General features: G+C 40.8%; 1 protein-coding gene across 1 annotated transcript in view; it reads left to right on the forward strand.

Moving 5' to 3' along the window:
• The window catches only part of AMBRA1 (autophagy/beclin-1 regulator 1), a 127,158-nt gene that overhangs the window by 27,885 nt on the left and 81,652 nt on the right, over positions 1-17,621 (forward strand). Inside the window, 4 exon segments of the mRNA XM_009329748.1 lie at positions 2,256-2,349; positions 2,351-2,439; positions 15,840-15,920; positions 16,446-16,546. Of these exon segments, the coding sequence (XP_009328023.1) occupies positions 2,256-2,349; positions 2,351-2,439; positions 15,840-15,920; positions 16,446-16,546 (365 nt within the window).

Here is a 17,621-nt window from a genome sequence, read left to right on the forward strand (position 1 = left end):
CTGTGTTTTCTCTTGTGATGTGCTGCATAATTTGGGAAGACTAAACGTCTGCAAAACTCATTCTTCATACCCTTCTGTATAACTCTTCCTTGGTGTGATATTAGGAAAGAAAAAAGTTTCAGTGATTACACTGCTGGACTGCTGAGACCACTGTTCATGTTTTCCAGTGTTGCCTTGTTTCCACTTCCTTTCTTTCTCTATGTGCACGTATTATGCCGTAGACTTATTTTTAGGCATACACAGAGGCTTTGGATTATGGAAAAGGCCAAAGAAGAGAACAGCTCCTCACTTACGAGTGCACTGCTGTAATGCCTTGCTTTTTTATACTTGGCCTATTAAATCTTCAGGGTAGTAGAGAGAAGTGCTGTGTTTGCACAGCGAAGCCTTCAATGTTATATAAGCACGAACAGCTTTAACTCATCAAACGGTGCATAAAAGATCCAGGAGGAATCCAAAACAAACTGTGTGTGTGGTTCACCTTACCCTTTTGCTGCTTATTGACAAAGTTTTTAGACCCCTGAGCTGGTCTGCTAAACTTCCCTCTACCAATGTGGCAGCCTAGTAGGGTACAGGGAACTTACCTTAGGGAAGACATTCTCTCTTTATGTCTACATGACTTCTAATTCCTTCTTTCTTGCCACTTTCTCTTTTGCTTATGTGCCCTGAATGTATGGTGGAATGAATGTGGATGTGAAACATCCATATATAAGCAAAATCTTATTCCCAGTACGTTCCCATAGAATCAGCACAGCTCTGGAAGAGAGAAAAAATAAAAAGTCTTCTAACGATCATATTATCAGAGATTATTATGGAGTTGCATTTTTGACGCTGGTTGTAGTGTAACAGAGTGAAACTCTAGTATTGGTCACGATAAAGTTAAACATATCCTTAAGAGTCTTCATGGCTGACGGTGAGGTACACTGTAAAATGAATTTAGCTTGAAACTCTGTTCTGAAGATAGGTAGCATTCCTATAAGGCAGACAGGCCACCTCTCTTTGTGATTGCAAATGAGAATATTTTCATCTCTAGACTATCCCCTGGAATTCACTGTTCATTTGAGGCTTTTTGTTTTATTTTTCTTTGTTTAAAGCTGTTCGCGTTTTCATTTGTAGATTAAAAATTAGGGCTACTCTCTCCATTATCAGTCTCTTGCCCGTGGTGCCTTTGCAGGAAATGAGATTGTATTTTCATGACCTCAGGAAGTACCAGTCTGGTAACTTGAATTGAATAAAAAAGAACAAAATCAAACACATGTATGGAAAGGGGGAGGGGGGGGCAGGGAGCTAGAAGTTAAAGAAATAGACATCTTAATATCTAATTACTTTGGGGGGATTGTTGTTGTCTCCCCTCCTTCCCCCCCAAATTAGAGTTCAAGTCTAATTCAAATGAGGCTAAATAAATGATTATTTAAGCATCTGAGGTGTCTGGACTTTAATACTGAGTAACTGTGTCACAGAAAGCGTGTGCTAGGAGCTGTGGATATATGCAGGGTTGGAAAAGAGAGTGTTTTTACCTGTCTAGCATCAAGGAAGGGGGTAATACTGGTGCGGGATAACTGATGCAAACAAAGGCCAAGTTATGCATGAGAGAGAATTAAGAATTAATTGCAGAGGAAGGTTTTCCTTTCAGGTGGGATGCAAGGCTTTTAATGCTCCTTTTAACATACATGTAGTGGATCTGATTAAATTGCCACTATATGAAAATCCCTACCATTTGGATTACAAAATAGTTAAACAAAGCTGTTAAATCTTTTTTCCCTCCTGCTTGATACTTTATGGTGCTCCCATTAAGTACTCTCAAAACAACACCTTCCTTCGATGTTTATTTGAACACTGCTGTGGTTTGGCATTGCAAGTAGAGTTCACGTTGGGAGTGGGCTTGATTCTTATCAGGGATGCTTGCTGGGGTTAGATGTGTGAACTAGTAATAAATGAAACAATGGATGAAACAGTGGGCTCCAAAGAGTCCCGAGAAGCAAACTTCTCTGTGCTGTCGATGAGCTTTTTGTCTATAGGTACTGTGTAGTGCTTCTGTTTGCAGAACAAGGGAATCACGTGGGAGTGTAGCATATAAAGGGAAAATTACTTCTACTTGGTTTCTTTATTTACTCTGTCTTACTCGCGGATAAAATGCAAACAGCCAATTTTGTGATGTGCTGTTACTGTCCTGACACTTGGAGCTCAAAAGGAAAAATAGGACTGGCTGTCATTCTATACTTGTGTAACGAGTGTCTGTATATCTCTCTCTCTCTCAGGTTGTCTCCTGCTGCATATTACGCGCAGAGGATGATCCAGTATCTTTCCCGGAGGGACAGTATTCGACAACGCTCTATGCGATACCAACAAAACACGTCTCCTCTCTTCCTCCTCCTCTTCTTCCACTTCAGAGAACTCAAGCCCAGCTGTAGACGGAAATGATCTGGAATTTGAAGATTTTGAGTAAGTGTGCGTGCTGCCTTGCCCTCTTGCTTGAGTCTGTTGTCAGCCCAAGACTGCTTTGTGGCTTCCTACTGTTTACCAATCAAAGACATCTCAGGCTTCCTGTAGGAACAGGTTAAGTCAAGTCATTCAATCAATAATTAGAGCAGTGATTGCTACAAATGGGTCTTGTCATTTCTGTTATGAAAATTAAGATGCTTTAGGCTACCTTCAACACATCAGGCTATCTCAACCAGATTTAAAAGACTGGTTAGATAAAGAAGGGGGGAATCTTTTTCTTCCATGGAACAGATGGGGAGCCAAGAGTTTATTAGAGCCTTCAAATCTTGAGATAGAACAGGAACCACTAAGAGGCTTTGCAGGACTTAGTTCTTTGGTCTAAGGCTGTAGGAGACAGCCAAACATGTTCTGTTACTTTTACTTGCTCTGTCTGTACAACTCTGTCAGATTAGCTGAAGTTCCTGGGATTGTTTTTTTGGTGATTGTGAATCTGTGTTAAGGCTTAGTTTTCTGTAAGGAAAGCAAATGGCCCATTGTGTCAAAGTGAGGAATGACTCTGCATCCAAACCTTAGAAGAGCACTCCTGTAAGCCACTATATTTTCTTTTGAGTGGTTATCCTGACAGACTTTTAAAGTCTGCTCTCCAGCATCTGCTTTTGGACTTCTAGTGATACCCAGTGTAATCCCAGCAAACAAATTTATTGCAAACCCTTTCCAATAAATGGAAGTATAGTAATGGATTGTTTAGATGGCATGGAGACCAAAAGCTCAGGAATTTAGATTAAAATCCATTTTAGCAGAAAAGAGAATATGATCTTTCTAGTCTGTCTTCAGTCATTTCCTTTTAAATATGGGATTTTCCCTGAGTACTTTAAGTATTTAACTGAATTTTTCCCCCCTTTGTGTATATTGTGATTAAAACATAGGATGATTCTGAGCATGGTCATAGAAGTCTATAGTGGTAGTGTAGTAGGGAGGTGTGTTTGATGGGAGCTATGAACTCCTCAAAAATCTGGGCTTTTATGTTGCTGCTGCCAGCAGAGGATGCTGTCAACTTTGCTACTGTCATAACTTTCATGTTCACTTGCTGTAGTGGTGCATACTTGAGATGGCATGTTGTTAAAGCTCCGTGTCCTTTGTGTGAGGGTGAAGTCCCTTTATGAAGGACACTGGTAGCACTAGCTATTCCCAGAAAGGCAAGATATTAATCCCTTTCTGACTTTTTAAGTAGTGGTAGACTTTTTTCCCCTTAGAATGTTGTTCTGTGAAGCTGTCACTTCATGCTCCAGCAATTAAATATTCAGAAGTACAGGGTGAGTGACTGTCTTCCCTGTCATTGTGGCCTTGTTTGTGTAAGATGTAAATGAGGGCAGATAATGCAGAAGAGTCATTGCCTAGTAGCTTTTCCCAAGCAGCTTCGTGGTCTGGAAGAGCAGAAATATGGTGGCTGTTGGGCCCATTTTGAGAGGCAGGTGCGTCGCAAGCATAGACCTTAGTATTTCCATTATTCCATTTCATTTGTCTGGGGTGGCTTGTTCTGCTGGGAAAAGAAAAGATGGTAAGTTCTTCACTCACAGAGCCAGGCAAATGCCTGCAGAGAAGTGTGTTCCCCTGCAGATAATATTCACATGGTAAGAGCACCCAGTCAGGGAAGCAGTTCAATCAGCCATGCTAAAGTTGTCTTTCATTTCATACTAAGCAAAAAGAAGTGTTTATTCCTTACTGTGCAGTGACTGAATTTGTTGGTTGAATATTTCAAGACATGCTGTCTTTTTCCTTCTCTGCTTCATTATTTCTCCTGGCTGATTAGAGGGAGCTGTTGTGCAGGGGTCCTTAGAGCTGAAACTTGTCTCGTGACTCATTTGATTTCTTCTGCTGACACTTCACAATGAAATCTCTTATACAGAGTTCTTGCTTCTCCTTTTGGCTCCTGTGTCCCTCATTCTTTGCTTGCTCACCTGAGCAGGGTCATGTATTTCTTCATGTATTTCTTTCTTGCCCTGATCTAGATGGTCTGGCTTCCCTGCTTCTTCAAATCTGATGTAGGACAGGGAGTTGCTATTGTGTCTAGCTGTCTGCAGCTCTTGCTTTTCTCCTGGAATCCAGTGAATTTTTTTTAATGTAAAAGCCATAGCAAATTGCCTTGATGCTTTATCTTTCTAAACTGGTTAATGTAATTGGTAAATATTCTCTCTTCTTTCATTTTCCTAGAGATCAGGAGAAAGGTGTAAGGGGCATTAAACACTGGTTGGTTTTACTATACATAGAGCACTGGGTAAGGAGTGAACCCTGTGCTTGTGCAGGGTGCCTGGGAGACAAGCCTTTCTGAGCTCTCATCTTTTTGTGGCGTTCTGAGGGTTTTTTCTCCTCTAAGATTCATTCTTGTATCTTTTCAGCTTTGCTTACCTAATGACCTAGTAAGGGGCGTGAAAAACTTGGCCTTTGCACTGTTTGTGTACATATGGCCTCTAAATTTAAGCTAAAGCCTCTCCTCCTGTGTGTCAGTCTAATAGTGTAATTTTCTCCATGCAGTTTCTCCAGAATCTCATCTGAATTAATTCATAAACGCATTTAGTTTGTGATAGCAATAGCAGTAGTGTTGGCCTAAGAATGTGAATTAAAGTGATTTTTATAGATATTAATAATATCCTTCTGTTACAGCAGCTTTTATGGACAGGGGAGGAGGAGGGAGACACAAGCTATAACTGTGTTATTTGGTCTAATAAGATCTTATCTCTCTACATGTGCTGCCTGTGTTTAACCTGTCACTGTTGTCATCTTACTGCTTACTGAATACAACTGACAACTGTAAACGTAGTCATGTCTGCATGAAAGCATTTAATACAGTTTGTAATATATATACACAGATTGTAATATTAGGTTATTAACAGATAAATTGATATGAGTGGGTTTTAAGGTTAGCTTTAGCAGAATCCTAAGGTAAAAGGAAAAAGCTTCTTGTATTCTGGGATAAGAATCTCTGAATGGAGAATGACGTCACTTTAGTCTTCCAGCATAACTGGTAAAAACAGATTCTTTATAGACAAATCATAGATGTTGAACTCTTTAATTTCAAAGTCTTTTGAGTGTCTTATGTTTGGATCACATAGTAAATGTAGATTTTTAGAACTAAACTATCTTTTCTTTTGACTTCTTCAACGAATTTGACTGGGTCTCTTTCTAGAGACTTCCTTCAGTCTGGAACAGCTCTGATGCTGGAGACTGTGGGTGATGCTCCTAGGACTCCTTGGATAGCGCTAGCTAATTTTTTTCATGTGTAATTCTAAATCTGTCACCATAATCAGAATATGAAGGTGTTTCTGCAGATGAATTCTGGCCATGTATGTCCCTTTTTGTCTGCAGTAAGCGTGGGAACAAATATACAAATACAGGTTCATTTTATCTGTCAGACTGAAAAGCAGATATATAGGACAGTGCACCACCTCGCTGTCTGAAAGCCTTGCTCAAATCCTTCACTACAGTTCTATAAAGGCTTTCAGGCCGAGGCTAAAGGTGTGGCTGTGGCTGACTCCTCTGTCTGCTTTTGAGAGTGGGCTGCCTGGTAGAATATAGATATGAAGGAGCTTGGAGATTACACTCTTTTTTAATGTCTGCAGCTTTTCCCCTTTCTATCCTCTCCTTTTTCCTTCCTCCCAGGAGGATCTGTGCTGGGGTGGATCTATTCAGTTGTGCCATTGTCACAGACTAGGAAGGTCTTTATTGGGTTTCTACAAGAAGGGCTTTACCTCACAGGTCTGATATGTTGTTTTGGTGCTTTATATTTTTAATTTCTTTTGAGACACCACTGAGCACCCAGACAGAGAGTTTGAGCACTGTAGGCACTGTTTTACTGAGACCATAATGGGCATTCTGGTTTTGTGGAAGCAGGCTCTTGCTTTGTAGAGATGATGAATCACTTATGGAAAGCTTACAAGATCCAGGGTGACATTATTTGGCTTTATTAGTCAACTTAAAATCCTTCTGTTTAAGGCATATTCTGGACCAAGACTTGTGGTTTCTCAGATGGACATCTTACAGAAGTCTCTTCATAAGTGCATAAGATACATGAGTATCCGCCATGCCTGTCTTCTGCCATTTTTGGTTGCTTTATTGACACTGTCACGGCAAGAACTGCCGCATCTAAGTTCCTCTAATAGCTTCTTGCCTTAAAAGGTTCTAAGATTGCAACCTGCCAGCTGACTGCCACTGCATTAAAGCTGTAAGTCTCACTTCTCGTTTCTTGAATATGATTTTCATTTATTTCGGAGAATAGTATGGTAGATTGTTTTTGGCCTCTTCCATAGGTGAAGTGTTTTGTGTTATAGTCAGTGCTCCACTTCAAGCTAGCATTTTGGTTTAACTTTTTTATGTATTAGGGAGAAAAGTGCATGGCTGATTAGACATTCATGCGAGATATCCAGGCAATCACCCTTCTTTTGGAATGTCTTCATTTAAAGCATCTTTTCTTGTTAGCTTCTTTAAGAACCTTGACTTGTGCACTGGTAACTGAAAATATTAATTAGGAGCTGCTTGGAAGCAATTGTGTCTGAACTAACATTATTATGAGAGAGAGAAGGGGAGACAATGGCTGTGGCAGTGTGGGTACTCAGTAGTGTGCACTTGTGTAGTAGGTTTGGTTTGGGCTTCTGTTCTCCCTATTACTTCTCAAGTGGGATGGTGGAAGTGGGTTTCGGGGAGGGAGTTGTGTGCATGGTGAGAATAAGCATGTGGTTTGCTTAATGGTGGAGACAGAAAGAGATTTTTGGAAAGTTTGAGTGAGGGGAGAGGTTGGAGATTACCACTTACTGAAGTAACTTCTTCCCTACCCTTGTGAAGGAATTCCATGCTCGTGTTTAAATCCAGTCTCTACCTTTTCAGTCTGACTCTATATCATTATTTGCTAGAGGCACAGCAATGGGAGCACTAATCTGCAGAAATGCAATCAATTCACAATGCACCTGCTGTTTTCCCTTGGCACACCAACTACTAAGAGCACACGGGTAGAACTCAGACTCTTTGTACAGCCAGTCTCGGTCTTTACTGCTCTCCTTCCCAGCTGTTCACTGTGCATTCGTGTATTTCAGAGTGTTTTTTCCTTCCTGTGACAACCTTCAACTTCTGCAAAAGAAACTCCTTCAAATAGGAGCCAGGTTTTCTTGGCAGGAGAAAGGAGAGATTGGAATGGCTAAAGTTTTTTTGTGAGACTTGAAATAAGTATGGAGCTTTTGATCCACGGCTCCAGAACAGTAAGACAAGTTCTGTCATTGTGGAGAGAGAAGCGTAGGGAATCCCAGAGGTAAGGAAAGAGGTTAACTCTGTAGGGTGACCATAGCTTAAGCTGACACAACAGGATGGATGGGATGCCCAGTGCTAAGTTCGGATAGGGCGTAGTAACGGTGGGTAAGAGAGATGACTTGATCAATGGTAGCCTTTTGGTGTAGTGGTGGAAGGGTAGCATATCTGAACCGCAAGGTTTTTAAAAGCAATTAGGCTGGTTTTGGTATTTTTTTCATTTTTCTCCTTATCATCCTGATGTTTACATTTGAGGTTAACAAAAGACATGGTAGGAGATGTGAGAATCTATATGGGCTCTTCAGGTCACTTAAATGCTAATGGAAATGGATTTTTAGGATCCATGACACACCAGTATACTGCAGAAAAAGCGATTTCTTTCTGGAAGTCTTAGATGGGACTGTTTGTTATTTGTCTCTCTTACTTGAGCAGCTACAAATAATATTCTTGTTAGTAAGTTGTTATTTGAGTTCAGATAAAGATATTAAAAGCAGGATTGCTATTTATTGTACATTGTACATACCTGCCTTTGTTGTTTTCTTCCCAGAGCCCTTTGTTTTCTTCCCAGAGCCCTTTTATCTGTGGTTTTGATGCTGTTTCCTCTGCCTCTGTTTCTTGGCTCGTATGGCTCTGCCTCATTGTTTTTGATGAAGATGGACCTTTTCAAAACCGGCTTTCAAGGCAGACCTGAATTTTGTGGAACTTGGTGGTCACTTTCTGTGTTGGTTTTTTTTTTTCCTTTCTGTTATAGGTTTCTGGAGCAGTTAGCACTGGGATGTTGCTTCCAGATACATAGAAATTTATGTTAATTATATTCATCATCTTAAACACAGTTTCAGGCTAAGAATGCTAACAAGTCCTGGATGAACAGGAATGATATTGAATCTACTCTTTGAACTTCATTTTTCAAGGATTAGTGAGAGTCTTAGCTTGGCTTGTGATCTACTCATAGTAGCCTGCAGCTTCATTTTCCCTATTCTTTTTATCTTTATCTTTTGTGACAGTCTTTTATATTCCCCTTATCTTGGTCTTAATGTCTAATAATACTGCCTGGATGCAGTGACAGGCAACGACTATTTCCTTGCAGCAGTACTGCAGGATATTGCTAACCTCTCCAGCATAATATTGTTTTACCATTAAGTCGCATTCCAGCAAGGCAAGTGTCTTTATAGCAGGGCAGTGAAAGAATGAGTGCCTTTTGAAAGATGACAGTTGCCAGAAAAGCTCACATCATATTCCATACTGTTGGTTGCCTGGGCTTGTAGAAACAGTTTTGATGTCAAGATGGTACCCTTCATCCATCTGAGTTTTTCTGCTACTTAGGAGCTGTGTTCATTGTTTTCCTTTTGCTTTTATTTTGTGTCTGTGAAACTCTTAAGTCAAACTAGGTCACCTAGTAGGTGACATCTGGTATTAATGAGAGTGATTAGGAAGCAAGCTGTTATTTGTTGCTGGCCACACAGAACAGGCAGTGGTTAGCATTCTTCAAGCCTGTAGGTCTAACAGATTAGGGTTGTTTGCGCAGTTGTGCTTTCATTTCTGTTTCCCTTGGAAGAGCAGTGGCATAATAGAGCAATATATTAAAAAAAGAAAAAAAGAAGAATGGAAAAAGAAAAAGTTGGTGCTTACTTTTGACACTTTATTCCAGTATTGAAACCTGATGGGGCAGTTGTTTACGTGTTTGTGCTACGAACTGTGTTCAATGAGCACCAGTTGTGAAGTTTCCAAGTGATTAGAATTAGCCATAGTGATGTTTTCCCTGGTCATGCTCATGTTTGGATGAATGTTTGAAAATTACTAATTAAGGGGTCTCGGAGGAAATGTGGTTGTAGTGCTGGGTGCCCTGTTTTTTTATAAATCACTGAATACAGTGGTTTCCTCAATACTCATATACCAGGTCTAGACTGAGGAGTAGGGATTCTCTACCTTCATCTGGCCTCTGATGTTTCTGTTTTCTAATGACTCACTGTAGCTATGGAGTGTATCAATCTTATCCTGAAAGGTGTCATCAATTTGTGAGCCCACCACACAGTGAGGTGATTAAAATAGGGACAACTGGATACTGTGCCTAGATAAGAGTGCTTCATTCTGGTTCCAAATCAGTCTTTCTCTGAAGCAATTAATCCTTGGCATTTAATGGGCAAGTGCTGCTGTTTCTCTTGACCAGGTGATAAATCCTCTCTTATGTGATGCTTCTCTGAAACACTTGATCTTCTGAAGTGCCATTTTTTAATCCTGTAAATACATTTTCCCCTGAACAGCCCTCTGAGAGGTAATCAAGGCGGGGGGGTTTGTTTCCCTCTGGTCAGGAGAGCCATTAGTAACTCAGCAGTCTGCTGGTTATAGGAAGTTTTAGCTGATATATAGACATAAATTTTCCTTGGTGTTCCTTTGAAAAAGCTGCTAGTGAAAGACTGGCATTTTAGCCTTCAAATGAACATAAGAAGATGGAAAGGCACCATGTCTTGGGTGACTTACCTAATTTCTTTATCAATTACCATATTAAGTAGCTATGTTAAAAATCTATTCTTCTAGTTCCTGTCTCTCCAGCTGGGCAGCACTGCTCTTTGCAGTTTCTCTAATATTTTTATTCTTCAATTTTGTTTGGCTTCCAGTGTTATACTTGGGAGTTTGCTCCACAGTCCTAGTACACTTAGTGCCAGGAAAAGCTTTTTGTGTAGCAGATGCTTCTTTTTGCTTAAATTTTCTTGTTGTCTCCTTCTGTTCTGCCTTAAGTACTTTTCCTTCAGTAATGGTCATATCCTTCAAAGATGTGTAGATAAATTTATACCTTTCATTTTTACCAGATTATGTATATTCTTTTAAATCAGTGTTTTCATCGTTTTAATGTCTGTGGCTGTCAATACTTGTACCCGTTTTGATAGGACCAGTGCTCCTGACTTGCTTATTTGTATCTACTTGTGGAAAAAAGTCTCTGCTCAGAGATAAGTCAGTTGTCTTAAACCTTTCTCTTAAACATAATCCTATTTTTTGGTGAGATACCCTTGTCCTCAGAGCCATAAGTAGGGTGGTCCCCTTTTCCTGGGTTGAGTTTGCAACTTTTCCAAGACTTAAGGATTGTGAGTAAAGTAGCATATACTGGATGGAACCTGTGTTTTTTGATTATAAGCCTAGTCCTGCTGATGCAGGAGATGTTATTCCAGCTACTATGTCTTTCTGCAGAGTTACAACCAACTTGCAGTGTGGCTTTGCCTTTTGTCTTCTAGGATACCTGTATCTCACTGAAATATTCAGAATGTCAAGGTTTTATTTATTTCATGTTTACCTCTCTGTTTTGAGAGGCTTATTTCCTAGAAAAGTTTCCAGTTTTCCCTAACTTCATTTGTAGGAGATGCTCAGGATCTTGCAGGATCAGACAGAGGAAAAACTAAAGTTTTAACATCTTCTGGTATTTGCTGTTCCTCTCAGTTGTAAAGCTAGGAGTTAACTTTCTATCATAGTGTTCCTAACACTGTATGTCCCTTACTCATCGGGATGGTGATTGACACGTTCTTAGAATCACCAGCAAATGTAATGTTCCCCTCACCACCTTTTTCCTACTTCTATAAACTTTGTGAAACATAGTACACGCTCTGTCTTGTAGTCCTGTGCAGCTCTTGTAAGTATACCCTTCCCAGGATATGTCATCTGTTTCCATCTAAATCGGCAGTGAGTCCTGTGAAGTGAATTGCAAGATTTCAGGATCTGTTTCTTCTTTAGTATGGCCAGTTTAATATGACATCCTCCAGGTACCCTCTTTAGAGGCAGACTTGACCAACCTTGACTGACCAAATAAGTTTGCATTTTCTGGTAACCTCCTCTGAGCTCCTGATACGATCTTTGTGCTACTCGGGCCCTCCTTGCTCTGTGCTACTCCTGCCCTCTGTGCTATCTCCTCTGAATTAACCTCCTGTAGTCTTAAAAAATTGATAGCAAGTAAGTGGAGATACTTAATGTTTGAAGTACAGAGAAGATGTTATTGTTTTTTTGTTACACAAGATGGTGCAACTGAATCCAGTGCCAACCCTTACGGATATTAGTAGCTGCCACTTAACCAATTATTTAGCATTTCTGTTGTATGTAAGTGTCTAACCTCTGCAACAGAAATTGATTTAGCATTTTAAATTGGATCTCATGAAACATGATAAAATGCTGAAAATATGGAACAATTGGCTTGGTCAGGTATATTTTGATTCTTATGAACTTGCATGGCTTACTGGTGCTGGCTCTGATAATTAAATGGCTTTTCAAAATGGTCATTGTTGACTTAAATCTATTGGCAGTGTAGTCAGTGGGAGTTTTAATATTGACTACAATGGCAACAGTTAGACGAACAGATTGCATTAGAAATCCCATGCTGTGTGTTTAATTTCACTTCCTGATACAACAATCTCTAAATATTAAAGAGAATTCTTGCCAAGATAGAAAAGCAGAACACAGCTTTTTTCCTTTCTGACAGTCTTGACTATATTCTATATCCACTCAGTTATTAATGCCGTAGCCAAGTTACCAGATGAGAAAGAATGCCTTTTTCTCCAAACTTTAGGATGCAAAGTTTTGCATCTCCATCTCTGTTTTCAGAGCCGGCGTTGCTGCTCCATTATATTTACATTGGTCAACTTTTCTCTCAACAAGCAAACAAAACAATAGCAGAAAAATCCAAGGAGATTTGACTGTCTTATCCAGTTTAGGATGAACTTTCATCCTTCTTATGCCCTATTAAAGGTCCATAAATCTCCTGAATGTTTGGGAATTGCTTTGTTTTCCTGCTCCATTCTGTTTAGTATTAATACTGTTTTTCCCCTACCAACTCTTGTTCTCCGCATCGCTGTTTTGATTTGTCCCACACTGGTATCTGAACAAATTATGAATAACCTGAATTTTGAGCCAGACCCATAAAGTTGCTTTGACCATTTGTTGGTTCTTGCAGTTTTCCTCCTGAGACTAATTTGTCTGTTAATAATTATAGTATTAAGTCTCCCTTGTCACCTTACATGCTGATTACTTCTGATTCTTTCCCTGCATCTTGCTCAATGGATTGCTTAGTTCCTTCATTATTATTTTTTCACTGCAGAAGTTCCCCTGTGCTGTTCATATTTGCTGGTGCACTTAAAACAAAGGGCATTGCAGGACACCTTTTTAGCCCTGTTAGAGAGCACTTGCTGTGGCGTATTTTTGTTTCATTTACTTTTGCAAGGTTGCTGAGTTGCTTTACAGAAGAGGCTTTTTTTATGTAGACATACACACTCTGAGGGATCCACTTTTGCAGGTTATGTTAATTAAACTATCCACTGCAAATCATTAGCTAATGGGTGTAGGTGGTTGACACTAAATAGAAAGTAGAGCATTAGATCTTCACCAGTACTTTAGAGAACTTTGGAAACTTTTCATTTCTTGCCAGAGTGCTTCACACTGGCACTGCAGTCATGCTAACATCTGCTCTCCTCCCTCTGTCAGCAGGCTGTATGTGGTACAGAAATAACACCAAGTGCCACCCATCTTCACTGATCTGTAGGGGTTTTTTTAATTTTCCTTTTTAGAAGGTGCAGAAATAATCTTCAGCTGGCACCAGGGTAATATCAGCTGTTCTAGCTTTTCAGCACTAGATGCTTAAAAACACTCTTGCATGGAGTTGAACATGGGAGTTTAGATATAAATGACTCTGTAGATTAGTGATTCAGAGTAATGTTTAGTAATATTCCTCTTTAGCACAGGGGAGTGTATCTTACACTTCCATTACAGTAAATAGGAATTCTAGCATTCTCAAAGGATAGTCACTGTTTCTCATTCCTAATTCTGCTGTTTGAGTTATAGGGGAGTGGCAGTTGGGGTGTGGTGGTTTTTAAAATTATTATTTTTTTAAGGGGATGTTAAAAATAGATTGCTGTCTCTTGAATTGGTAGAGGCTGTGTCTGTCATGGTGAAAACTGAAGAAAAGTCTAGCCTATATTTTTTCCCTTTTAGGCTTTTTGTATTGGGGGAGGGTTATATGCACAGTGAATGGGACTGTACAAGATGGAGTTCTTGCATCAGAAAGTCTCATTGATGAGAAAATTTGTGTCCTAAAATGTTTTTGTGGATGCTAAGAGCATTGGCTAGTGGCATTTTAAAAAACTTGAACAATTAGTTGATTTAGGTCTCTTGATTTGGACTGTAGGAGACTTTGCATCTTTATTTTCTTTTGTTTGCTGGAGCTAATTCCTCATTCCTTTTGAAACGATTCTCTTCAACTGGAGAGTTCTGCAGGGTGTAGTCCTGCTGTTCCTCTAGCTGATATTTGTCCCTTTCAAAAGCATCTTCTAATTCTAGTAAATGTCCAGAGCAAGTGCAAACCCTGAAAACCGTTTTGCTGCTTTTCTCCCAGGGCTGCATTTCAGCGATGTTTCAAAAACTGCTGTATGGACTTTTAAAAAGTATATTTCTTGTCTGACTTTCACTAGCTCTTACTGTGTGTGGCAAGATCTGGAACATGACACTTCTTTTTCCCTTTGGCCTTTTCTCTTTAGCAGGAAAAGTTGATATGTCAGCACTTGAGTTCCCAGGATTCCTTCTGTTATTGATCCACATCTTAATAGGCTGGAGGCCTCTGATAAAAGAACAGCAGCAGCTTTTACATTGCCGATTTCAGGAACCCTGCTGGTTACGCAGAAACCTCAGGGCGAGGTGCGGCTTTGGCTGTGAACTGCAAATCCTGTGCCTGCAGTGGGAGGAGAAATGGAAGCTTTGAGCTTGGATTTAGATCTGGGTTTGGTGAAATAGCTTGAAATGCTAACGAGCTTTGCAGAACAACCTCTGCTCTTGTGTTCCTGGTTCCTCAAGTGTGTGGGAAACAGCCACGTAATGGACTTTTCTTCTCAGCCCACGTTTCTTGCTCACTGACTTTAAAAAAGCAAAACAAAAAAAAATTATAAAATGCACAGCTTGCTGGAGTGGGTTAGGAATGTGCTGCTAGTGTGTTGCATAAGGAATATTTAGTTTCCTAGTGATTCCAAGGCTCTGCAAGTAATATTCTCCCCACAACTGCCTGGGAAGGAGACAAATAGGGCTGCAATTACAGATGGGGATCTGGAATCCAGGGAGAACAGACTTGCTACTTGTGCAAGGTCATGCAGAGAGTAAATTTCTGAACGGAGAATAAAGCACTGCGGAGGTCTGTTTCAAAACCCCAGAGTCACTGATGGAGTCTCATTATTTTCCTTACAGTTTTAGTGCTATATAATTACAGGTCCTCTTGTGACCTATGAATGCAGTATCAGGACTTTTGTTTGCTGGGGACTCTGGAGGTCCTCCAGTTTGGCCTCCTGCTTGTTGTAGGGTTGTTATTCCAAAATCAGACTGTGTCAGCCATGGCTTTGTCTAACTCCTGTCTTGAGACTTCCAAGGATGACAGCTCCGCTGCCTCTCTGGCTAATGTGTTCAGTGTTGCACTGCCCTCCTGGGGAGAAGACTTCTCCGTGTCTGCTGTAGGACAATAGATGCTAGACCTTTTCCCCTCATTCCCCAAGGCCCAGACATTTATTGTGAAACAGAATGAGAGGTTTTTGAGGAGGTACGATTTTGTCTGATACCACCTAACATTTCTGACTTCGCTGGAAAAGCTTGTGAAAGGTGAGATTATCTTAAGCTGTGATGGCACTTAAACTGGACCTTGAGGGAAGGAGCGCAAAAGAATAGTCTGCAGGTTATGCCTTTTTGCCTGCACTTCTGGGAATGAAAAAGTGAAATTTTACAGATCTCTCTGACTAACAGAAAGTTCTCATCAGGACTGTGGTGTGCTTGCTTTTGCTCTCCCAGTCCAAATTCTAAAGTTTCTTGTTCATTTGCTCAGGTGCTGACATTGATTCATTGACTCTCTGTGCTTTTGTTGATACTTTTGAGACGTTGTCAAACAATTAAGAAAGTGGACATTAGGTGATCCGTATGTAAAACTGTCAGGAGTCTTTGGTACAGTAAGTTGTATGAATTTGGAACATTGACTTATGCAAGAGAACCCTTAAATCTCAGTGGCATACTCAGGATGACTAGGTGATGTTGTTGGGTTTTTCTTTTCTTGGAGAACACTTTATTACATAGTATTTTTAATGTACTTTTTTTTTCTTTTGCTGAAGGGACAATGGAGACCGATCCAGGCACCGAGCTCCCCGGAATGCCCGCATGTCTGCGCCATCGCTGGGGCGCTTTGTCCCGAGGTAAGGCTTGTACATGTAAGAGTAAAAGGGTGTGGAAATCCTGGAGGTACCAGTTGCAGTACAGCTCTCTGGTGCTTTCAGATGGATTCTAATTTCTGGGACCCCTGAGATGGCATGTTAGTATGATCAGCTGCTCCTGTGACATCTGAAGGACAGCATGGTCTTAGTGCTTCTTACCTGCAGGTTACGGGCTACAGTGTGAACACAGAATAGGAGGAGAAAAGAATCTGATCAGAGATTCTCAGCACAACATGCTGGTTTGAGATTAGGAAGCTATTGTGGGAGGTAAAGGATTTACTTAATGCTGATCTTCACAGCCACATTGATCAGAGGAGTATCTAATCTGTAACTTGCCTTTGGTTTGAAGCAGTGAAGTGGTTGGCTAAGCGGAGGAGTCCAGCCTTCCTTCTACTATAGTCTGCTGGAATACAGTCATGTTTCCTCAAAGTAATTGCAGTTGCTGTCCAGGGCTGTAATATACTGGGATGTCTTTCTCTATGTAAGCTTACTCTCTTTGTTTTGCAGACGCTTCTTGCTGCCAGAGTACTTGCCTTATGCCGGGATTTTCCATGAACGGGGACAGCCTGGCTTGGCCACCCATTCCTCTGTCAACAGGGTTTTGGCAGGTAATGAGGTTTCCTTGTTTACAGTAGTCATGTATATTAGTGGTATTTTTCTCGTGAATGTGAGCAGAGGAGGACTGATGAGGAAAAGTCTAATTCCAGCTTTTGAGGTTCTGTTTAAGTTGCCTGAAACAGGAGAAAGGACTGTTGGAGTGATGTGGTGAGCTGTCATTCAAGTGCTTGGGCATTGCAGATTCCATGCTTCAAGTATGTGTATGGGAGTCTCTGCATGAATTGGGGAGGGGTGCTGTTAACAGTTCTCCCTTTGTTTAACTTCCTCCCCTATTCCTAGATATCTTTTTCTTAACAACCTGACAGACTAATGATTAGCTTGCTGCAGGTCCTTCTAATTGAATTATAGGGTGCCTTGTTCATGTTCCGGCTGGCAAGATGCACACAAGGCAATGCGGGATTCAATTAGGATCTTAATAAGTGCATATTAAAAAACTCAGCTGCCACCACATACGGCACACAGGCATTTGGGAGCCTTAAAGGGCAGGCGGAGGTGGGAAGGGAGGTGGGGGGAAGAGGAGGAGTATGGCACTCTGGCAGTTCATGAAATAGATGGTTATAGATGACACTTCTTGAGGGTGGGTCTTTTTTGGCTGGGTCTGAGTTGCTCTGTAATTAACCCCAGTGCAGGGGAGCCGCCTTTGAGCTTGGGGGAGAATGAGGGATGATGTATGGACAGGTAGGTTGGGATGTGTTTCTCTTCCTTCCTGTAGGTAATCACAGGACCACCACCGAAACGAGTGCTGAAAGGTTTCTCAAACAGCTGCATGACTCTTTTCCTTATCCTAAGGCACGACCAACTATGCCTAAACCATTTTGGACAGGATTTGTCTAACCTGTTCTTAAGAGTCTTCACTGGAGTTTTGCCATCCATTTGGGGGTGGAACTGTTGTTGGTTTTGCATGGCTGATTTAGTATGGCAGTGGTCTTGTCTTTGATAACAGATTTCTGGCATCTCCCGGACTTTTGTCTCCCTGGATATTTTGGTTTGAGTACATGGTTCATAGACCTTGCTGTTGCAGTAATAGTAAGAGCTCAGCCAAAGGCTAGCCTACAAAGCACCTCT

Source organism: Pygoscelis adeliae, unplaced genomic scaffold, assembly GCF_000699105.1.
Source record: "Pygoscelis adeliae isolate BGI_AS28 unplaced genomic scaffold, ASM69910v1 Scaffold117, whole genome shotgun sequence".
Taxonomy (NCBI): Eukaryota; Metazoa; Chordata; class Aves; order Sphenisciformes; family Spheniscidae; genus Pygoscelis; species Pygoscelis adeliae.